The sequence below is a fragment of the Acomys russatus genome, chromosome 10 (genome assembly GCF_903995435.1).
Source record: "Acomys russatus chromosome 10, mAcoRus1.1, whole genome shotgun sequence".
Taxonomy (NCBI): domain Eukaryota; kingdom Metazoa; phylum Chordata; class Mammalia; order Rodentia; family Muridae; genus Acomys; species Acomys russatus.
In genome coordinates this window covers 25,697,231-25,722,230 of record NC_067146.1, presented here as the reverse complement: position 1 = coordinate 25,722,230, position 25,000 = coordinate 25,697,231, and the positions used below count along the sequence as shown (strand labels likewise).

Below are 25,000 nucleotides of genomic sequence, written 5' to 3'. Positions count from 1 at the left end.
GACCTGTAAAGACAGCAGACAGTTTACTTTGGCCAAATACTAAGTCAGGCACAACAGCATAAAATTACAAAGTCCTATCCCACTTCTCAGGTGGAACCTGACTGTAAGCTTGGGACACCATGGCACACCTCCATTTATAGGCTTACTCTAGAAAGTTCTATTGTGAGCATAATGCACAGAACACGTTTACTCGGCGAAATGCAGATATTTAAGTGAAATTAGATAATCAAGTAACTACTGAACAGTGGCAGGGGGCAGCTAGTCAAGAAAGCAGTAAGATTCTCAAGAAATGATCACCTTCACGGAAGGTGCACATTTGTGCAAAATTTCTATATACAGATGTGTGTGTTCCTGACCAATCTGTTGTCCTCCCTCCCTCCCTCCCTCCCTCATCCCTTCCTGCTTTCTTTTCCTTCTATCTTTGTGCTATATATCTATCCACACTGGCCTTCTCTGTCCCGGAGTTGCTGTCTGATTCCCAGCTCCTTGAAGAGATTTTAAGCTGAATGATTGTAGGAAAAGGACGCATTTGTGTAGACTGAACTCTCCCTCCCCAAGAACCATTTATTTGAAGCGTTCTTTTTGCTTATCAAAGAAAAGGTGATTAAACTGACAACTTTGTAAGTTTTTAAATAACAAAAGCACTCAGAAACACATAAGCACAATCAATTAGTTACTCTTATTTTGAAACACAGGGTCTGGCTAAGGTGTTGAGTTCCTGATCTTCCTTTCTTAATCTCCAATTGGCTGACTTTAGATCACAAATTCAGGCTGCTACTTACTATGATACATTGAAATATAATAATACACACACACACACACACACACACACACATACACACACTAGTTCACAAGCTGATCTGCTCTGCCTCTAGGTTGCTTAGCAACCTCTGACATCATCATCTCCTACCCTCCACCAGATGTGTTCCAGAGGAACCAGATATAGAAGAGCCAACTGGCCACTCCTGTCTCTCACCTCTCTCTTTTGCATTCTCTCTCAGGAGTCTCTCTCTTCCCCCCCCCCGCACCCCTCTCTCTCTCTTCCCCCCCTCCTTATGGCCCACTCGAACCCTAAGTCTTCTTCCCTTGCCTTTCCTCAACTAAATCTCTCCATACCAGATCTGCTGCATCTCATTCTATTTACTTTTAATGATAGCAATATATGTTTATATATTCTTTAATTAAGAAGTACTTCCGAAAGTCACTGAATTATTTTTGGCACATTGCTTCTTTCCCATGATATACATACAGTCAAATAAAATCAATCTGTATTTCAACTTGCCAAGATGGAGAAACTAGATTATATGGCTATTCTTTAGTGTTAAATATAAATGTATTTTTATTTTTTGTTTGTTTGAAATAGAAGAAATTCACTCTGGAATTTTTTTGTTTTCTTTATTTCCACTTTTGACCACATTTTCATTAATTATTTCTCATTTTTTATTGTTAAGTGTCATATTAGAAAAGTGTGAACCACATCCAAAATTACTATAAAAATTGTGAACTGTGCCTATTAATCATTTTCTATTTTGAAAGACACAGTGTTCTAAAACAATTACTTATATAAATACTGGCTTTCATTTACAGTAAAATTGGTGCTTTATTTATTAATTTATTTTCAGGGAGACAAAGTTTTCTCAAAGGTTACAGCGTGGCTAGCCACTACATTGTTTGCCTGTGAGCTGCTTGGTTCTGAGCTAGGCCTTCAGCAGAGCACCCAGCACTGCCTGAGCCTGCATCTCTGATCTCAAGACCTCCCTGCATGCCACTGCTATCCTCCCCGGTTTCTCTGTATCTTTTCTTTCTCTAGAATCCTCTCCCCACTGCTATTCTTTATCATCTGTTTTCCTCCCTTCCTTCTTTTTCCTGCTTATCTTCCTCTGCCTCCCATATTCCCTTTGACCTCTTTTGTCCTCAGAAACTTTTTGAGGATAAAAATGAGAAGGGAATTTAAACAAAACGTTTTGATTGTTATTGTCATAACTTTAATGGGGAAGCTCTGAGTAATCTTCAGATTTCTGGACTTTCTAGTATAACTTAGGGGCTTGTAATAGGAAAATGTTGAAAGAAGAAACTAGACTTCTAGTCTCATTACTCTGTCTTTTAGTGAACCAGTTTCCTCAGATATCTTCACGTAACTCATACATGTCTAGAAAAACTCCTATATTGCTTCTACAAGTGATTATTTATTCATATCTATTGCTGTGTCCAATTTTGTCTTTCTGATTTCTATTTATTTACGGTGTGTGTGTGTGTGTGTGTGTGTGTGTGTGTGTGTGTGTGCGTGCGCGCGCGTGTGCACGTGCATGTGAGCACATGCGTGTGTATGTGCACGTGTGTATGTGTATGTGCCTGAGTGTGTGCACACACACGTGCGTGTCATAGCACTCATATGGAATACAAGGATAACTTGAGGGAGTTGGTTCTTTCTTCTCATCATGTGGGTCTAGAACAAACTCCAACAGTTGGTCTGAGAGGCCAACAAGTCTACCTACTCAGCCATTTCCCTCAGCATATGTATTTTTAAGGGCTATCAATAGGTATAAATTTTAGTGGTAATTATGTTATATAAATATAGTATATATTCATATTCTTTGTAAGACTATAAACATTAGTTATTTATATGTGTATTTTTAATTATTTAACTTTTTAAATGATACATTTAAAACATTTCCAAAGGCTTTCAGTTGCAGCAGTGAGATATTAAAATGATGCTCAGTAATGAACTTTTGAGAATATTCCTATAAAATTATTTATTTCCAGCTATATTACCCAAAGTTCCAACATCTTTGTGCTAATATTTTTGAAATACAGAACTTGAAATCAGAGCCTGGTGAGCTCTGGTGCCCCTGGAAAACTACTGTCAAAGTCATCTGAAGTTATAACCACAGAAAATATACACGACTTGGGGCCCCTGGTAACTGCTGAGTAGCTTAAAAACAAATGACACATAGTCATGCTAAGATAAGCAGAGCAGGACTTATGACCAGCCTTTCCTTTTCTCCCCACGTCAGGTGCCTGTGTCGGTGGCCATGATGACCCCCCAGGTGATCACCCCTCAGCAGATGCAGCAGATCCTTCAGCAGCAGGTCCTGTCCCCTCAGCAGCTGCAGGCCCTCCTCCAGCAGCAGCAGGCAGTGATGCTGCAGCAGGTAATGTGGGTTACCTGCTTTGGTACTCTGACCCAGCTCAAGAGAACACACACCCTGCTGGCAGTGCAGTGGGCTGATTGGTCAGTGTGCTCCCTGCTATCAGAACAGCCTATGAGCATGTCAGAACAGAAATGTCACCCTGTGATTGCAGAGCTATATGTGAGCATTCAAGTCACTTAGTCTCTTTGAAGGGACTCAAGTCTAGAACAAGAGCAAAGAGAGGACAAAGTATAAAATAGAAGACTCGGTGTTTGAGTATTCTGATTCTTAAATACATTTACTTTTAGATTTGCAAGGTATATACGAAGATACTACATAATTGTTGCTTTTAAAATCCATGACACTTTAGCACCTGCTTTAGTTTCAATAAATAGGAAAGAGACTACTTTGTAGACAGCACATGCCAAAAGCAGAACCCCAAGTTTTCTTTTCCAGGGTATAGTCATCATTTAAGAAAAAAAAGAATCTGCTTATTAGAATAAAATTAGGCAGGTTAACAGCAAGTTCATGACATTTTTGTGATAATACACACAATAGACCTACTGTTCAGCTTACTAAAGGCTTGAGTATCTATAAATAGATTCCGAATGTGACACTTGCTTTCTATGGCGAAAATAACGTGTTTTACCTGAAGTCTTACTTACTTTGCTACTGCCTCTGATTGTGCCTAAAATGACATAGATTTCCAGCATTCATTGTGCTAAACTGCTAGATTAAGCTGTTTTCTGGTGAGAGTATAACATCCTGCTTCGGTGGGGCTGATGTTTGATCCATCTAAGGACTGGAGCCCAGACAGTTCTTAGGTTGTAATGGGACTTCAGATGTAGTCATTTAGAGTATTTACGTTGGTTCTGGCCTTTAGAATACAGATATTCTATATCCTTTTGTTCAGGATTTGTTTGGATTCTGGATTGGAAATTTTCAGAGCTGCCTTGGGGAGAAAAGTATGTAGAGTTGTCTCTTTAAATTTATTTATTTATTTATTTATTTTTGGTGAGGTGACTCTTAATGGCTACTCTACCATGTGTCAGTCTAGAAGAGTTTAGGACATTTATAATACATGAAACTTTTGCCTTTATTTATTAAAGTCAAAATGGTTTATTCAGCAACAACTACAAGAGTTTTACAAGAAACAGCAAGAGCAGTTACATCTTCAGCTTTTGCAGCAGCAGCAGCAGCAACAGCAGCAGCAGCAACAGCAGCAGCAACAGCAGCAGCAGCAGCAGCAGCAACAGCAGCAACAGCAGCAGCAGCAACAACAGCAGCAGCAGCAGCAGCAGCAACAGCAGCATCCTGGAAAGCAAGCAAAAGAGGTAGGATCTAGTTATCTCATTGATACATAATAGCACAGGGTTGGGAAGGCACTTTGAGAGGCCAGGATTGTCTCAGATCTCCCTGTAACAAGGCACTTGCTGTCAAATATGCAGTGTTCTATATTTTCACTGAACTTAATAACAGCGACAGTGGGACTCTTGTGCGCTCCTTTTTTTTTTTTTTTTTTTTTTTTTTTTTGTAGCATGGGACTTGAGAGTCACAATCCATTGCTGGCTGTTGTCTAATGTCCACTAATGAATCACAGTGTACAAAGAGCAAGCTGCGTGCCCCAACAAAGTACTGATTATCTTGTGGTCATGGAGAATCCAACTTGGGGAGGGAACTGTATTTTTCTCAGTCACCCACCTCCGAGAGAGATGTGTGTGCAAATGGAGCTCATTGTTGGGGGGGGGGGCAGGGAGACTACGGAGAACAACTGGTTGAGCACAGATTTCAAAGTCACAGGCCCCTGATTAATGAACTGCTAGGGTAGGCTTGGAGTGGCGAGTAGAAAGTTACCGTTTGATATGCTCATAAATCAAACTGACAAGCCGGCTTCTCAGGCCTAGCTTGCACTTGTCAGCAAACTGCATCAAATATAAACATAATACAAACAAAACATGTTGAAGCAGTTAAATTGATCAGCAGGTATCAGGGCTGTTGTCTTCCAGCTGCCCATTATGCAAAAACGTACAGGAAACAGTTTTGCCCTCCTGAGGTTTTGTTTCTGTTTGGATTTGTGAATAGAATTTCAGACAGCCATCAACTACAGAATGGAAATTGCTCCCTCATTTCTCAGAGGCTTTGGGCAATCCACATGACTTGCTCCATTATGCAGTCTGTTTTCCAGTGAGCGCATCAGAAGTTTCTCTTTTCCCCAAACTAAAAAGGAAAGGTCTTCCACACAGCTTGTCGTCCTCTGAAGTGTGACTGCCATCTCCTACCCTCCCGAGTCCAAAGAACTCGGGTTTGTCTTGTAATGCCTCACAAAACTGGAAGTTAGACTTTTCTTTATAATAAGGGCACTTCTTTTTTTGCCTTGCACATGATTCCTCCTTTAATGTATTCAAAAAAGAAAACAGAGAAGAGTGAGAGAGTTAATATGCCTGTCCTGTGAGCTCCATCTGAGTTTACTAATTTATCATTAGAGACCACATCTGTAGACCTCCACACACACAAAAATCTTAGTTGGGAAAAAGTGAGAGTATTGTGGAAGTTGACCACTTCTATAAAGCATTATTACTTTTGTCTAAATAAGCGTACAATCGACTGTGGTGAGCTGGTTTCTAAATCTCTGAATCCTTGATAGATTCTGTCTGTAAACCTTGCTCGGTACCATTAGTGCGAATTCCCTGGTTCCTTGACGCTGTTTAACTCCCAAGAAGCAGGCAGGTGAATACATAGAAGCTGCGTACATTCTGCTTCCCGACTCTGACGGTGGGATGATCAAGAACACATCTGGGCAAGGAAGGAAGCATGCCTCTGTGTGTGAGAGTGGTTTATAAGCACCTTGTTCTTCGCTGTTGACTGGGTCGCATTTTCTGGCACCCACAGCAACAGCAGCAGCAACAGCAGCAGCAGCAGCAACAGCAGCAGCAGCAGTTGGCCGCGCAGCAGCTTGTCTTCCAGCAGCAGCTTCTCCAAATGCAGCAACTGCAGCAGCAGCAACATCTGCTCAGCCTTCAGCGCCAGGGCCTCATCTCCATCCCACCCGGCCAAGCGGCCCTCCCTGTCCAGTCACTGCCGCAAGGTATAGAGGACATGCTGCAAGTACTTCATTTCTGCTCTTGCGCTTTCTACCATCTCATACTCGTGTGGGTCTGCCTTATTCCTTGAGGTATTTTGGGTTACGCCCTTCAAGTTGATAGCAGAAGCATGACTGCTACTATGGTCATGTGACTCGCTTGCTATAGTTTCCGGAATTCTGCTTTCAAAGGAATAGCAAAACTATTGTTAAATATTACATGTGTATTAATTAGTCTTGAAGGCAGAAATCATGTATACGGCAATGCAATCAAAGCACTGCTGAATATACAAGAGGAACTGTGGGCATAGGAAGAGCAGCAATATTCCATTTACCATGAGCTGATAATAAGTTTGGTAAGCAATGATGAAAAGACAGATTCCTAATCTAGACACTAAAATCACAAACAGACAAGCTCTGTGAATCTGTAGAACAACTGAAAGATCTGTAGCATGCGAAGTCCAGCCTATGCCATGGGTTTACAGTACTAGCATTTTGCCAGACTCCCTATACATTTAATATAAATTTTAGTTTGAGATGCTGTTGACCATATCATAATTTGTATATGTGTATTCTAATGTAGTTAGATATGTGCACTATTCTCAACTTTGAGCAAAGAAGTTTAAGAAAGATGGAAAAGTAATAGCTAAAGTTCTCAGTTAAGGTAAAAGTTAAGTATTGTTAATCTTTGTGAATGGAAGTTCTAATTTGCATTTGGATTTTGGAATGACAAAGTTCATTTATACAAGTGAACTTTAATTCAAGTTCATTGTATCTATAACAAAGGAGTTTATTTCATACTAGTGTTTGCTACACATTTTACTTACTCTGTAAAACACACAAGAACAGCAAGAACAATTTAATATAAAAATTGAAATTAGACAAGCAAAATCCAATATTTACATTGCACATGGCCATTGTTTGATAGCCAATAAAATTAATAATATTGTAGTGAACATTTTTATTTTATTTATGAAATAACTTTTCCTTCTTCATAGCTTCTCCCAGATTTTTCTCCTTCATTTAACTTGAAATCTTCTAATTCACTTGTCTGGAGCATTCCTAAGGAAATCTAGAAAAACAAAGTTTATTTATTTAAAGAAAGCCTAGGCATACACTCACTTTTTATACTTAGTCCAGGAATAAATGGAATAAAGTCCAGTATCATCTCAGAAATGTACATTTCATTCATGAATTATTGTTCTTTACAAAAATAAAAATGATCAGAGGAAAAATGAAAAAATAAGATTTTCAAAAGACATATAAATTCAATGTAATCATGGATTTTCTTGAGCTGGTTTTGGACAGAATTATCTTTCATTACTTTTTCTACTTTAATTTTCACAGGTCATATGAAAACTAAAATCCATGTAATAGAGAAATTTTGGAAAATAAAGATTCTAAAAGCAATGCTTAGTTTGTGCAGAAAATTTACTTATTCACTATTTTTATTGAGACATGGTCTCTCTCTGTAGCCCATGGTGGTCTGAAAAATCACTGTGTAGCACAGACTCTCCTTGACCTCAGGAACAATGTTTATGGCTCAGCCTTTCAAATGCTGAGGTTACAAGCATAAGTAACATCATCTTCCTAGAAAAACTGTACGTAGGAAAAAACAAGAGGCCACAAAAACATTTTTTCACTAATAATGGAGAAACAATGCCATTGAACAGTCATCATGGACTTGAGCCTCAACGGCTGCTGTGACCACCGCTCTTGATGCTACTGCGTCATGAACAGAAATTTCAATCCTCGCCGTATTATCACCAACTATTAAATGTGAAATGTATCATTTTTGAGAGCCATCATTCAAACACAGGCTGAGTTGGGTGTTCTTTTTTTTTTCTAATACCAGCCAGCTACAGAAGATGAACACTCCAGTTCGCCAACTGTGCATTCCATGACCTAGGATCATGTAGCCATGAAGTCAACCAACAATGAGTCAAATATATTGGGATAAAAATGGTTTGTGTTGGCAAGGTACAGACTTCTTCCTCACCATTTGTCCCTAAAAATATAGTCTAACAACTATTTTTATAGCATTAACATTACATTAAGTGTTACACTATATATGTATATATACATACATATACATATATGTATATATATGTACGAGAGAGAGAGAAGAGAAAGAAAGAGAGAATTTATGCATACACTAAATACATCCTCTGTACTTGTAAAGAACAGTAAGCGCAGTATGACACACTTTGGTGTCTACAGGGCACACATCCCGAGGAACAAGTATGATGTCATATCACTACGCTGGAAACCAAAAATTAGAGTGAGAAAAAGTAAAGATGCAATTGTTGGATAATATAAGCCCCAAGCCACCTGTCTTAGCTATGCTTTATTTCAGGTAAAATAATTTGAGGGCTTTCACTTTGAGGACTTTCACTATCAGTTTTTCAGTTCACCTTGCATTGAGCTTTTGGCTTGTTGATTGATTGGCCATGAATAATAATCCCATGAAAACCAGAAGGGATTACCACATAATCATGAATGATGTTCTCTTTATGTCTTCAAAAATATAATATAATTTATTTATCTCCATGATTTAACACAACTTCCTCTGGCTACTTTAATTTATAACTTCTGAAGCTATATAAAATGTATATAAATATCAGAAATAACATTTTATAATTTTGACAGAATAGATTTGCAGAACTTTTTCTCTAAAGTTACACAATATATTTCATCATTTGAACATGAACTCTTTTAAATTTTAATTAAGCATCTAAGTCATAAATACTATTATACTAATGGAGTTTAATATAAAATAGGTACTGAATTAACATCTCTAAGTGTACATATACTTTTTATTTAGAAGGGGTGACAGCAGGTAACTAAAATCAAATAAAAACAATGATTTGTGAGTCAGTCTCAAGTATTCTGATTTTTAAATATATTTGATATATGGATGGATAGTATATAAATAAATGAATAATTTTACCTAGCAGTGTTGTATAATGAACTGATGCTGTGGCCTACTCATTAGCAAGAAGAAATTGTGCAGATACTTTACATTTTTTTCAAGACAGGCCTTTTCTGTGCAACCCTGGCTGTCCTGCAACTCATTCTGTAGACCAGGCTAGCCTCAAAGTCATATGTCCACCTGCCTCTGCCTCCCATGTGCTAGGATTAAAGGCATGTTCCAGCACTGCTCAGCTTACTTTACATTTTTATGGATTTTTAACATCAGATAAAATTAATTTTCAAAATATACTTACAGGTTGACTATGAGTTTATTCAAAATTTAGTTTTTCTTACATTTAGAAATTTGAAATAAACTGTTAATAATAATAATAATAATAATGATAATGATAATGATAATGATAATGATAATAATGATAATAATAATAGAATTCCAGAAAGAATTAGTAAATTTTAAATTGTTCAGCATCTGAATCAGCATGATGAAATTCCACACCATCCTATTTTACCCTACTGGGATGTGAACCACACATCTGTCAAGCATATCTGCATACTGTCCATGCTGTGTATACTCCCCAAGCCTTATTCACTGAAGGCTCCTCAGGATTCAATGTGCTGTTGTGGAATTCTTATACTTGTGTTTTCTATACCTTATTTTAATTATTGATGACCTTAACACACAAGAGAAGAGATGCTTTTGCCTGAGATATGGCAAACTGAAGCTTCAAATTCTGTGAGTAAAAAAGCTGAAACTTTTCCTAATAAGTGGCAAAAAAATCTTATTGTAAAGTTGCTAAGATTTACTATGAACATGAATGTTCGATCAATGAAACTCTGATAGGAAATGTTTCTATCACAGCTCCAACTGCAAAACTCACAGCAATAATGAGTGATAAGTGCGCAGTTAAGGTGGGAAAGGCATCAAATTATAGGCTTGGGTCCTATCCACACTGTCAATCATGCACTGGGAGTCCTGAAATGTATCACTACTGTATATGAACAGAAGTGTGTGAAAGTTTTGTTTCACTCCATTTCACATAGTTTATAAGTACATAAGCTATTTAAGATGTAAGAGTTCAATTAACAATCTGAACGAGCGAACATAAACTGCTGGGTAACTAGGGAGGCTTAGAAAAAATGAGCTGCCGCATAAGGAAGAAAAAAAATCTTTTGAAATACAATGTAATAATGACTTTATGCTGAGGTAGGAGTGTACTCCAGATAGTGTTTGGCTCAATATTCTGCCAAAGTCAGCTGTTTGACCTGCCGACTTCACCACTCTCAGTATAATGGATTGTTTCCTGAATCGGTGTTTACAGGCTTTCCAGGTCATGATCAGATGCAATCAAGATTTAAAAATAACAGCAGTGGAAAAATAGAAGCAATACACACCATGCAGAATATTCAGACCAGAATGTTTTTTATTTATAACTTAATATTCTGAAACTCCTTCAATTAGTTGAAAGTTAAATGTTCTTGTATTCGTTCAAGAATAAACTTTTCTGTGGTAGCGCACATCTTTATTCCAAGCAGTCATGAGTCAGAGACAGGTGGATCTAGTGAGTTCAAAGTCATCCTAGAACATTGTGACTTCTAGAGCGACACTACATAGCTTGAGCCATTCTCAAAAAATACAAAACTAAGAAACAAATGAAATTAAGAAAGAAAGTAAAGTAAAGTAAAAGATTGCTTGCAAATGCTTATTTTATTCATAGAAAATATCTTCTAAATAATTAGATGCATAGAGTACTGGGTATATTTACTTTTGAAAATATGAATAAGAAAGACTGAGATTAAATTACATAATATTTTGAATTACAGTAGAATTGGTTAGGGAACTAGCATGTGCTACATGAAAATAGATTTATCTGTGTGGTTAGTCTTTATGTTGAGATCTAACATCAAATATGTTAAGCAAGATTAAGTGAGAACCCAGCCTAAAGTCAATTTCATTCCACTTAGTTCATAAGTCTTCTCAGAAATATTCTACTTGACAATTTTGAATATCAATTAAAATACTCAAAAATAGTTCTGACTTCAAAAAATATAGTCAATAATACACAAGTAGGAAAATTATCAGTTAGAACTGTCTCTCCCTAAATACAGAGGGGATACCTGTATCCTTAGGTAGAAATTTTTGTCTATTGTCTTAATCTTAATAAATACCTATATTTAGCTCTTGTAGTTTGACATTTGGACTAAGTGGATAATTGGTGCACCTCTGATCTCACACACGTGTGAAAGACAAGTGTTACATCAGTAGGTGGTTTTAATATACATAACACTATGTTTTTGCTTGGCTGAATTTAAGCAAGCACATAGATATCTGAAAGAAGCTGCAGACATTTTTCTGTTTGCTGAGGGAGAACTCTGAAAATAAGTGATCAGTACAGGTGGAGAGGTGACACTTCTAGAACAGATTATCTCTGCAACGCAAGTTATAGCCATGTGGAAAGTCCAGCCATGCATGGTGGTACAAGCCTGTAATCCCAGCATTAGGGAGGCAGAGGCAGGGAGATCTCTCTACAGAGTGAGTTCCAGGACATCCAGGCCTCCACAGAGCAACTTTGTCCTGGAAAAAAAAAGTGGAAAACATATAGAAATATCTCAAATCCAAATGTTGGTACCAACTAGTCTTTTTGTTTGTTTGTTTGGTTGGTTAGTTAACTTTTGGATTTTTGAGACAGAGTTTCTCTGTGTAGATCTGGCTATCCTGGAACCATCTCTGTAGACCAGGGTGGCCTTGAACTCACAGAGATCTGCCTGCCTCTGCCTCCTGAGTGCTGGGATTACAGGTGTGTGCCACTACCATCCCATATCAACTTGTCCTAATACATTATGAATAACAAAAATATTTTTAGCAAACTTTACTTTTATTATTTTTGTGCAACCCTAGAAATTTTCAAAGAACCATCAAGTATTTCATTGGATATTCATAGTAGACTTATGTGGCATCATAATGTATCCGTTATTTTTGTATGTGGGTTTGTATGTACATATGTATGCTGTATGTTTTTATATGTGAATGTGTGTGCAGGTGTGAATGCATATGTGTGTGTGCACATGTGTAAACATGCACATAAAAGCCTAAAGACTTTTTCTAGTGTGTTTATTAATTTATCTCATATTTTTTTAAGACAGGATCCTCACTGACCATAGAGCTCACTGATTCTGCGAGGCAGCCTGTCCAGTGTGATTCAGAGATCTACCTAGTTCTAGGCTGACTCTCTGACGCTGCGGCTGCAAATGAGCAATGTACCACCATACCCAGCTCTCCCTACCCGCTTCTCTCTCTCTCTCTCTCTCTCTCTCTCTCTCTCTCTCTCTCTCTGTCTCTCTCTCTCTCTCTTCCCCTCCCCACCCCCGTGTGTGTGTGTGTGTGTGTGTGTGTGTGTGTGTGTGTGTGTGCATGTGTGTGGCTGTGGCTGTGTGTACAGTTTGCGTATGTATACATATGTTTACACCCATATGTACACTTGGAGACCAGAGGCAGACATAAAGTGCTGCATACTCTCACTCTCTAGACTTCCTTTAAGAAAGATCTTCTGCTGAACCAGTGGCCAGGCTAGTGACCAGCATGCTCTAGTCATTCTCCTGTCTCTACCTGCCACAGCACTGGGCTCACAGACAGGTGTAATCACACTAGGCTTTGGATGGCCCTGGGATTTGAACTCAGCTCCTCATGCTTACACAGCAAGCACTCATATGTTAGCATCTAAGCCATCGTCCGAGCCTATAACTTGGCTTTTTATGTGGTAATGGTACACATGTGGTGTGTACTTTATCAGTCAAACCATCTCTTAATGTAATGTTAAATTAGTTACCATAAAAAATAATTCCTAAAATAGAAGAATAAAGTAGATTAAAGAGTCAATTATTTTAATGTAAAAAGGTATAAATATAATATTTAATTGTAAGGACAACCACTGAAAATTGTGTGTTTACTACAAAGTTGTAAAATCTGTGCATGAATTATCAGATTTAATTAACCCTAGCACAATTCTTGGCACCTGTATTTAGTCAGAATGAGGATTGAAGGGTTATCATTAACTTGATTTTTCTGCTACATAACCTGCTGCTCACCTAGTCATTCATCTTTATATTGACTTGAATCTCAGGAAAACATTTCCCTAGTGGTTATTTATATGACTGGCTGTGAGTTTGGCCCCTCATTTAGAAGCAGAAGAGTACTTTCCAACATTCTGTTGCCCTGGACTTTTAAAGTTACTCAGTTAATAGGGGTTTTTTTAGAACTTATGTGTGTCTCTGCCACAGGTTCAGAGAAATTGAATAAGCATCATTTAGGATAAAAGTTGATTATAATTCTTTAATATTTTAATCCACTGACCCCAAACCTATGTTTGCCAGTACACTTATGTTCTAGCTAAATTGAAAATCTCTTTTGAGTGAAGAAAACAGACAAAACAGTGGAACGTTTAGAAAGTGGCCAGGGAAAACCTGCTGAGATGAACTGAGAATAAGAGGAATGCTTCCTTCCTCCTTTTGTCAGGTCTGTAGTCACAACTGATTCATGTCCTAGTGTCCACCACTGGGGACCCAGTCCGCAAGCTATGAGTGTTGTTTCTTACCATTCTGAAAACATGGTTTGAGGTACTTTGTATTAATTTCCTTTAAATGTCCTTAGAGCGGTGAGTACAGAGAATAGTGTGCACATGAAGAAAGTTGCAGGAGGCCTGTTCCAGTGGAAGAGTGGCTCTACAGTAGGGAGCTCAGTTTAGAACACATAAGGTTTGAAAGACCTGTCAAGCTCACATGTTAATATCAAAAGAGATCCTGTGTTCGGGGACATAGGCTACAGATCAGTTACAGGTCTTAAGCTTTTACCTAATATTGAATGCTATTGTAAATCAATATAATTTCAGAATGAGTTAATCATTTTTCTCAAATATTTTTGGAAAACATTGAGATTTTTTTTTAAAAAAATGAGTCCAGTGTTCTTTGTTTCTTGACATTTCAAAATTGTTTCACTCGGATCATGAGCCTCATATTAGAGACTGGCAGAACCTTCAGAATGCCATTGTAAGACTGACTCAACAAAGCACCATTTACAGGACTTCATGTTACAGTTGGAAAAAATAGCCTTAAGACTTCGATCCTCACAAAACATTTTCAACTGTATAAAGTGTCTGCCATGACCTATCATAATCACACCTTTTTGTGCCTATGAAAAAAAAAAAGTTTAAGCAATTGTTAACTGGAACAATTTTGTCTCAAAGGCAAGGTAATAGTTTCTCTGTTGAAACTCCCCCTCAGTCCCTGGGGTGAATGGACCCTGGAATCCCCATAAAGTTCAGATTGGAAGCATGATTTGACAGCTCTGAGCTGTGGTCAGCATGTGGCAAGGTTAACTACCCTGAGACAGTAACTTGCCAGTTCATTGGGCAACCACTGTTCCTTCTTATTTATTTATTTATTTATTTATTTATTTATTTATTTATTGGTTTTTCAAGATAGGGTTTCTCTGTGTAGCCTTGGCCATCCTGAACTCACTTTGTAGACCAGGCTGGCCTCGAATTCACAGCGATCTGCCTGCCTCTGCCTCCCAAGTGCTGGGATTAAAGGCGTGTGCCACCACGCCGGCTCCACTGTTCCTTCTTACTTGTATTATTCTGTGAACTTTTCTCTAATAATTAAAAACATATTTTTCTTTGTTTAACTATGAAACCGTGCTTTAATGGTAAGCAGGTTAGTCACCAAATCTTTTTGAGGTCCTACTAAGGACCTAGCATTTTTTTTGTCATGAGGGTCACTACGTTTTCTACAACTGAGCAGAGCTTTGAAAGTCATCCAAAATGAAAGTGAGTACTTATAGTAACCAAATTATTTTTAAAGCTCACAATCAAATATTATCATTCACTACTCTAGTCTTTCAAAGTATTGTCGTTAGTAAGCATATCAAGTGTTACTAGTAGCTCAATGTACTTTAGCATTCACTAGTTACCATCTGTCACTCTTTAGACAGCAATTTTAACATAGAAATGCCTGTACAGGAGATCTTTAAAGGCAACCAAACCTCAATATGACAATCAACAGGTCATCAAGAATTCTATTACTCCATTGCAAACAAAAGGATCAACTGTATTTGCTGAACACCTACCAGGCACTGTTCAAGGCACTGAGACATAACAAGAAAAGAAAAACCTGATCTTGTTTGTCAAGCTTTAGTAGAGTGACACCGTGGTAATGAGAAAGGGTGAGAGAAGAGGAGGACGGAGTGGGAGAGACAGACAGAAAGAGACGCAGCCCAACTACACCCCAGCCTTTGCATAATTTCAGAAGCTAAATTAATTCTCTTTAAGTGAAAGTAGTCTCAGTAGTCAGGACATGATGGGATACAAGGAGGAGGAGAAGGAGGATGCTGGTTGCCACTCTGGCCAGAGGGGTGATTTCTCAAGCTGTTTAAGTGAAGGGAAGGAGAAAGCCTTGGGAAGATCCCTAATGAGAGGGCTGTGGCTCCGGGAGTAGCCAGGGCAGAGGCTAGAATAAGAATGAATGTTTGAAGCACTATAGAAGCACCAGATAGCTACCACATAAAGCAATATGGAAAGGATGATAGCTGCCTGAGGCAAGAGGCCAAAGCAATGAAACACTGCAAGGTCACAGTAAGGGCTGGAATTCTGTCTGTTGTTTTCTTCGCTTGTTTTTGCTTTCTATCGACATCTTCAGAAAGACTCCTAGAGCCTTTGCCTGAGACTGGACATGACCTATTTTCCCGTGAAATACATCATTTGTGTCCTCTCTATGGTGAGCAGGGAACTCAGGAGCAGGTCATGCAGAAGGTCTTGTAGCCACTGTGCAGGCTACAGTTAGGAGATGGGAGAGGGAGGCAGCACTGTGGGATACGGAAGGAATGCAGATGAGGAGACGGAAGGAGCTTTGCCTCTTGGATCTGCTGTTAGGATGACTACACCCTCAGATGGGTCACAAAAGTTTACTGTCAGAAAGGGTCATGATTCCAAGTCAGTGCTACCATTAGAGCAATGGTTAATGATTTTCTACAGAAGTTTCATCTATAACAAAGAAGACACATCCCAATAGAAAACCACTTTTTTAACAGAAAAAAATAATGAAGTTATTCCAAAATATGTTTAAAAAGCCAAATTATCCTGTCTTTCCTATTATCTCAGATTGATCCTTAAAATCTTAAGAAATCCAGAATTAGCAAAATGATAGTTTTGAATAAACTACTAATATCTGAAATAGTCACATGTGTAGCAATTTGGTTAACTACTGCGAAGCATAATTTGGCAACATGTTACAAGTGGGACAATGTGAATTCTATCTGCTGACTGTGCATCACGATCGGTAGACCAGTGACTTCATGTACATGGGGAGAGAGACAGGTGATCACTCTCCTCCCGTCCATCCTCTATTATCTTGCTCTAGTATTCATCCTGCTCCATCAAACCCATCTCTGCACATCCTTTGATAGATGGCCATTACCACAGGCATCGCTCCACTTTGTTTGGGTGCTGGGTGATCCATGCATCCCTATATCATCTTAGCGGGAGAACCACACAGTACTACAGTCACAGAGTTTGGAGCTAAGGGCCATCAGAAGATGAACCTTCTACTCACCTGTAAATTATGAGTCCTGACCCCCCAGAGAGATCCACTGACTTCAGTAATGTAAGCCACTTGCCAAAGCTTCAGAATATATTATGTCTTCAATAAGTGACAGTAATTAAAATTATAGCTTCACTTCTACTAGAATTTTATTTAGTAACTTTGATATTTTTGTAATAAAGTATTTAAATAGCAAACTCATTCAAATCAGTCTGCCTAGATTGATTGATTGATTGTTTTATCAAAATTATATTTAATACAAAATATTTGTATTATAGTTTTCTCTCCTTCAACTCCCCCAACTTCCTCCATCCTCTTTCTTTCATCCAGATCCACAACTTTTCTGTCACTGGTTAGAAAACAAATAAACATCTAAGGATTAATAATAAAACAAAACAAAGTAAACTAGATAAAACAAAAAGAAATCAGAATGGGGCAAAACAAATGAATAGAAGGCAAAAAGCCAAAGAAAAAGCACAAGAAACATATATAGTTGCACACAACAGGAATACCATGAAACCACAAAACCAGAATCTATAATACATACACGTAATAAATGCCCTGGCACCATATTATGACACAAAGAACCCCCAAAGATGCCATTGAGTTTGTTTTGTCTTAGCCATCTACTGCTGGGCATGGAGTCTAGCCTTAACAGTGGTTTGTTTCCCCTGTGGGAGTACTTTGGTGGTTATCAACTAGAGATAACATTTGGGTTGGGGATGGGTGACCTAAATTTAAAACGCAGTTTTAATGTGTTTAAGTGATCACAGACACTTAAACAGTTGTAACCATCTGCCACATAAGATATTTCAAAATATTTATTCAAAATAATAGTCAAAATCAAAAGGACATACCAAGATTTTCTGCTTTCACAGTTTACCAGGTAAATGTAAATAATCTGAAGCAAGAAATTATTTAAAGTGAAAAGTTTAGGATTTTTTTAACCAACCAGTAATAACTAAAGAAGTCATAGGGGAGGAGAGTAAGGGGAAAATGGGAGGGAGGGAGGAATGGGGGGATACAAGGGATGGGATAACAATTGAGATGTAATGTGAATAAATTAATAAACTATATTTTTAAAAAAGATTTAGATATTATCTACATACATGAATCATGTAGGTAATCACAGTGGTTCAATCAAGACCTAAACTAAAATTCAGTAACATAGTTGGTCCCTTGTTAGAAAGACTAAATTGGCCAGATTAGTGCTAAATCAATCTTTCCACTCCCTCCCTCTTTTCCTCCATTTTTCTCTCCCCCATCCCCATCTTCCTCTCTCCCTCTTTCCCCCCTCTTTTGTTGAGTGGTATTATTTTGTTCTGATTTCTTTGTTTATTGGGAGTTTTTGCTTTACATTTCATTTCGTATGTTATTTATAAAATCTCTTTCAGATCCCACTAATAATACTAGCAAATACTCGATGATCAAGTCCTAATATCAAATGTTTAAGTAAAACCTGTATAGATTTTTTAAATTAACCATACATTTCCCAACAATGTTGTCCTCCGTACTATTTTCAAATTGTTATTTTAAAATAATTTATTATTTGGAATTAAACAAATACTTTGATATTGGTGATAAAAGAATATTTTTATCATGTATTAATGTTGGTAATGATGTTAATTCTTTCATAAGCCCATGAAAATTATATTCAGTGTTACCTCGTTATGTCAGTGGGACTTTCTTTCATTTTATAGCTGGCTTAAGTCCTGCTGAGATTCAGCAGCTATGGAAAGAAGTGACTGGAGTCCACAGTATGGAAGACAACGGCATTAAACATGGAGGGCTAGACCTCACAACTAACAATTCCTCCTCGACTACCTCCTCCACCACTTCCAAAGCATCACCACCAATAACACATCATTCCATAGTGAATGGACAGGCGTCAGTGCTGAATGCCAGGCGAGACAGGTAAATCTCCTCTGCAGCACTCTCCACTTACATCTGTATTTTATTTTCCACTGTTGGCAAAACTAAAAATGAACAGGGACAAGAGATGTACTTAGTGCAAGTGAAGGAGAAATCATTACTGTTGACCTTTTATTCTTTTAAATTATAAAAGGATCTCAAATGTCTCAAGTATACTAAATATAGTTGGGGAGCATGCCTGAAGAAATTAAGTTTTCTGGGCTGGAGAGATGGCTCAGAGGTTAAGAACACTGACTGCTCTTCCAGAGGTCCTGAGTTCAATTCCCAGCAACCACAAGGTGGCTCATGACCATCTATAATGTGATCTGATGCCCTCTTCTGGCCTGCAGGTGTACATGCAGGCAGAACATTGTATAATAAATAAATGAATAAATAAGTAAGTAAATTAAGTTTTCCATGGATGACAGGGAATGATTGTATTGACATAGTTTGGTGCATAACAAACTATGAATTAACACAAGCTGTGTGAATATTTTCCCATTTCAATTAAAACTAGTTTTAAAGTTCCAAATAGCTATAAATGCATGCCTCATACATATTTTCTTTAATTCACATTTCAAGTGTGTGCTTAGAAATTAGAAAGTAGCTTAACATTATATAATATAGAACATGGGTGATCTGAGTTGCATTGTTATTGCTGTGCCTTGATGGAATTAGTAAATATATTGAAATGAATGTATATTGATGCTTTTTAAAATAAATTTAACTGAAAATGTATACAGGAAAATCATTTGACTTTTGCTACCAATAATATACTGTGAGAGATAACTTCCCACCTTAGTGTTTTATCTTGGTTGTGATAATCCTGTCCTTCTATAAGGAGCAACCCAATGTTTCTTAGAAATTAATTCCATTTGCTTAGGGACATCCCTTCAAAATCAAATCTTGTTACATAACTTACACAAAGTGTATAATTTAAAAATTTCTAAAAATGAAAAGTTGTTCTTAAACCTTGAAGATTAGGTACAGAATTTCATAATGAAACAGCTTACACATGCCAACTGTTCTGCTCACCAATGAACAGGCAGTGGATCAGTGGTTTTTTTTTTTCAGGTGATAACCTATTTGCCTAGATGCAACAAAGCACTGCCATATTTTCTTCAAAGAAACATAAAAGTAATTACAGCACAGTTTAAAATAGAAGACCTAAGTATGGTAATGTTCCTGGCATTTATCTGAGCACATGTGGATTTTCATGTTAGTTTTTATTACAGAATGCTATGCTTCTGGATGCTTTCATGCTGTTGTTTTAATTGAGATTAATTTGATGATTGCATACTTCAGAAATATGTTAGTTTTTCTAGGATCTCTCTATCTGATATAATACCCACTTATTAAAGACCTGCTATAATTATATAAGGATATTACTAATAAATACTGTTCCAAAGCAGGATTTTTCAAATCAACTGTGGCTACTAAGAATATTTGTATGTATATACATATATATATATGGTTTGCACATGAATATTAGTTTAAATGACCCTAATGTTCAGATTACATTTTAAAGTAGTATTTCAGAAGTATTATGCTGGTTTTCATATGGCTTTCATTAAAATCCACTTTCCCACTGTATAACATAAGGCTATTTTTTTTTTTTTTTTTTAGAGGTAAAATGTTACCGTGAGGTCATATGGCAGGATTAGCATATGATATCACAGAGCCCTCTAAGTTTTTCATCCTTTATTAACAGTCATCTTTGGCTCTGTTTCTTCTCTAATTGGAGCATCATCTAGCCTTGGCAGTTGAACTATTCAATAGAACGATTAAATTTTTCTGACTGCTCTGAGCTGAATTGACCTGTTTTGACCTGTTTGTCACTGATCGTAACCTGACAGGCGCTAGCAGCCTGCAACGATTATGGCTTTCTGAGATGAATCTGACGTTGTGTTCTCTTGTTACAGCTCATCCCATGAGGAGACTGGGGCCTCCCACACTCTCTATGGCCATGGAGTTTGCAAGTGGCCAGGCTGTGAAAGCATATGTGAAGATTTTGGACAGTTTTTGAAGTAGGTTTTAGCTATTCCCAGGGAAAGGGAAGCAGATGCCATGGGAATTTTGGTCCACTGGTATAAAAAACTGAAGGGCGGGAGGAATAATGATCTATCCTAAGCACATTGGGTCTCCAGCTTGTTTCAACAAGTGGATTGACAAAATCAGGCTGAGCGTGGTTATAGCTCATATTCATCCTTTTATGCAAGCATTTTGTGAATTATTTGGAAGGCTTTGAGTCAGTGGAAGTGTGAGTTCGCCATGAGGGTGACTTGACTCACCATGAGGCAGGATTGTAAAAGAACAGTCTCTGGAAATTGAAATTTCTAATAAAAATTTCATGTAATATTTGCATAAGCATAAATTCTCTCTAAATGAAATGAAATAGACGTATTTATAGAGGCAGATTTTGTACTTCTACCTTCAACAATGGCATTTAATAATAAGAATCAAAAATGAATGTCAGTGATGTTTAATGTTTGACGAAACAGCTACATTTCACTCACATGGCTACTTTTTACCATTTATGATGGTGTACTTGGGTCACTTTTCTTTCTCCAGGATCAAAATCAAAGTTGTGCATCCTTTATATCTCCCTACAATGTTTTAGTCTCAAGGCTCCGTGGGTTCTCCTCCTACGGATGAGACCTTTGCCTTTTCATGGGTGATTTTCCGCACACAGTATCGGTACAGGGGAGACTTGAGCAGGGCTGCAGATAGGAGATGGAGATGGGTACCTTCCCAGCCTCAGCCTCTTGTGTTGTCATGGTGCAGCTAACAGGGTGAATGAACTGTTTCATGCTTCATCAACAATTAAGTTAATTAGCTCATTTGAAATTGCACTGCTTTGTTGCCAGGACGTTGGCAGAAACATCAAAAAGATGTGTTTACAAATGGTAGACTGACTGCAGAGTACAGAGCCGAAATACCCTAACAACGAGGCAAGCACTTGGTATCATAATACCTTTATAAATGATTACAGGAAGACTTCCATGAAGATTTTTTTTTAACCTTTTATAGTTCCAGACCAATTAAGAGGGAATTTGCTTCATATACCACAACGGCTCTTTAGAAATGGGCTTAAATGAAAATTTACACGTCTGTTACACCAAGCCATCTGTATCCTGCCATTTTTCTGGGTGTGAAATTTTTTATGCATTTCCCAGCATAGAGGGTACTCAAAAGACGTTAGGTAGCTTTGCTGAAGTTTTCTGCTACCAAAAACATGGCTGGAAAAAATTTCTAGAGATGTAAGTTATTTTAACAATAATCCTATAATTTTTTTTTTATCTCCATCCTTCCTGTGTGCTGTCTGCTGTCACTGAGAGTCTCTCTAAGGTCACCGATGCTATGTCTTAGGAATGACAGCTGAATTTATAAAACTACCTGCTTAGTGTGAACTTCCATGAACTAAATATTTTTAATTAAAATCTGGCTCATTTTTTGAGAGAAAATGCATACCTTTCCTTCAGCATGGTTTTCTTTAAGACACTTGAATATTTCTCACACACTCAAGTATTTAATTTTTATCACGAACACGTGAATGAAGCTGAACTCCCATTTTATCCTCTATGGTCCTTTTCCATATTCACACAGGTGTTTTGTTTTGTTTGAGTGTTTGTTTTTAACTAGAGAAATCATAGTTAAAAGAGCATTTCCCTTCAATTACATGTCAACTTTGGTTTCAAAGATGGACCACTTTTCTACCCAATACCTTTACAGAGATGACAGACTTATGCCAGTATATCTTAAAGTCTTCTTCTACTCTATTTTTAGTAGTGTATGCTTTAAATTTTATAATTCAAATATCTGTGATAAATTCTATTCCTTGTTAATGCCAGTATACTGCAATAAACTGAAATACTAATTTGACATGTTTGCCAAGGTGGAATTATCTTTTTCTTAAAGATATGTGAGAAATTCAAAAAGAAATAAAATATTTTATTAATGAAGTACTTCACTTATTCAAGAAAAAATTGACTCAGATATATATTTGTGCTTCCAGGGACTATATATTATCATCTCAGGAATTCTGTTTTTATCTATGTATTAATTAACAAGTGGGGTATAATTTTTTATTAAAGAAAGATGAAAATTCATACAGAAATTGTGACAGCCTCAGAAGAAAAACAAAGATACAAAACAAAGTCTAAGCTAACATTCTTCAGGAGAAAATTTTCAACATTACAGGAAAGTGTGAACTGAGAGAATTTAGCCGTATTTTTCCTGACCAGTAATTGAGGCTCTCACCAGATCACTAAGAACATTTAGTGATACTTCTTCATTACTGCCTTATAAATGTCAGAGTGCAGTCACATCTGACAAAACTTTAGTATAGTTTGACTGCAGAATTAATTACCATCCCATTGCACCAAAGTCAGCTTGAGTATAGATGTATTGACTTCCACAGCTTAGGCCAAAAGGTTTAAACTGTAGCATTCTAGTTAGCGGACAAGTGTTCTTGAACTTGTCCTCACAGGTGCCAGCAAACCAAACATAGAGTGAGATGCAGCACCAGCAATACAGGAGGTCCTTTGTGAACGTCACAATGACTAATGTTCCTTAAAATTTCTATACACCTATCTGCATTCTAAAGACTAATTAGACAATGAACAGGAATGAATGGAACTTGCTAGTGATTGGTGCTTTTAAGGTTTGGTACTGTAGTATCAGCAGCAGAAAAAAAAAAAAAGACAAGTGGAAACAGATTCATTTATTTAGTGGAAATTTGTTTTCTTTCTTCTGCAGCTGAGTACTTTAAAATTTATGTCCTTACTTAGTGTGTATTGTCTATTTCTTTGTCTTTCACTAGGCAGCATGGCTACAAAATTATGACCTCAAGAAGGCATTCTTTGAACTTGTCAGACTGTTGTTTCTTTTGGTGACAGTGCCCACATCTTTCAAAACTAAGGCATCTCACGTAATCAGCTAAATGAATAGTGACAGCTAACATTTTGTATTTAAACTCCTGTCAGTGCCTAAACATAAAAAGCTTGATGCAAAATAAATCAACCCCCAGTGATGTGCAAGTGAAACATTTTGTTCAAACAGTCTCTGAGACAGCTGGAAGCTTATAAAATGCTATAGCTTTAAATGAATTTGAAAAATCTAGAGGTTAAAATTGAATTGCCAATCTGAATGTGTATAAGTGAAGTTACTGCATGCATACATAACCATAAAAGCTTCATTGAAGGGAATTGTGAGTTAAATAAATTGGAAAGATGGCCTTCATACTTTCTGTCTTCCCAAAATGGTTGCTTAATTGTTTTTAAAAAATCTTTGACTGCCTGTTTACAGGTTTCTTTCTTTTTCATTTTGTAGTTTGCACTACCTACCTAGCATACCGATTCAACGCAGTTCTGAAAGAACGACAGTCCACCACATCATTTATTCCATTTTGAAAACAAAAATCAATATAGCTATAAAGTGACCCATAAATTAGAAGTGGCTCCCACGATGTTTGCTCAGCGCTGCCTTTCTGAAGGCCCCCTTTGCATTTTTTCTTCACCTCTCTGTTTGAACTGCAGTCTCCGTAAGAGGCTCATTAGGGGACATTAGGGACTGGAGCTAACCAGAATTCCAGAGCTTGCTTTGCTCTTATTAATGCATAGTAGAGTAGAATGCATTTAAATATTTCATAGGCATTCAGTAATTTGTGTGTAATCGCCTTGTTAGCAGACCAGTAGAAGTAGAACAGGCCTGTGAAATGGTGTTAGTGATTGCATGGGTAATTTACAGACCTTTGCCACTGGAAAGCATTATTGTTGGCTAGTATGAAGCTGTGAAATAGAACTAGCAATAAGTAAAACAAGAAAGTTAATAAAGGATTCCTAACAAGCATCTTCTGGGATAACAATCCCACTTGGTCCTTTGTAAGGACCCATAATTTATGACATAGGCAATATATCAAATGCGTGAGATGGTATCATGGAGAATTCATATGAGAAGGGTATTGGCAACATTAGTTCCAACTTCCTGCAAGGGACATGATTAAATGATTAATGAAATGTCCCTTTGCATATGCATTTTGAAACAGCAATTAGGCACTGACTGAAAAAAAAAAATCCACCGATCCTCTCATTTTTCAGTATTATCTCATTCTTGATTTATAAATCATAGAGAATTTTTGAACAGCAATATGTAGTACCTGAGATGGTTATAAAAACATAAAAGAGAATAATTTGAACACAAAATAGTCATAAATACATAAATTTATAATTTAATGTTAATACTTAGCCTATTTATTTGGTCTTATTGCTGTGTATTTATATCCGACACTATTTCTGTACTTTGATTGGCATAATTAAGTAGGGGGAATGAATAGGCACCATTATTTTACATATCACTGGTA

The 25,000-nt window shown here is 37.2% G+C and overlaps 1 protein-coding gene across 8 annotated transcripts in view; it reads left to right on the top strand.

Moving 5' to 3' along the window:
• Window positions 1–25,000, top strand: part of Foxp2 (forkhead box P2) — a 461,746-nt gene that overhangs the window by 398,348 nt on the left and 38,398 nt on the right. For 6 of the 8 annotated variants that reach the window (XM_051151910.1, XM_051151906.1, XM_051151905.1 and 3 more), the window contains exons 4-8: window positions 3,015–3,152; window positions 4,259–4,465; window positions 6,021–6,216; window positions 18,429–18,642; window positions 20,562–20,666. In XM_051151910.1, coding sequence (XP_051007867.1) covers window positions 3,015–3,152; window positions 4,259–4,465; window positions 6,021–6,216; window positions 18,429–18,642; window positions 20,562–20,666 — 860 coding nt within the window. The remainder of the gene's footprint in view (window positions 1–3,014; window positions 3,153–4,258; window positions 4,466–6,020; window positions 6,217–18,428; window positions 18,643–20,561; window positions 20,667–25,000) is intronic. The other 2 variants (XM_051151912.1, XM_051151911.1) reach the window with 2 other exon arrangements.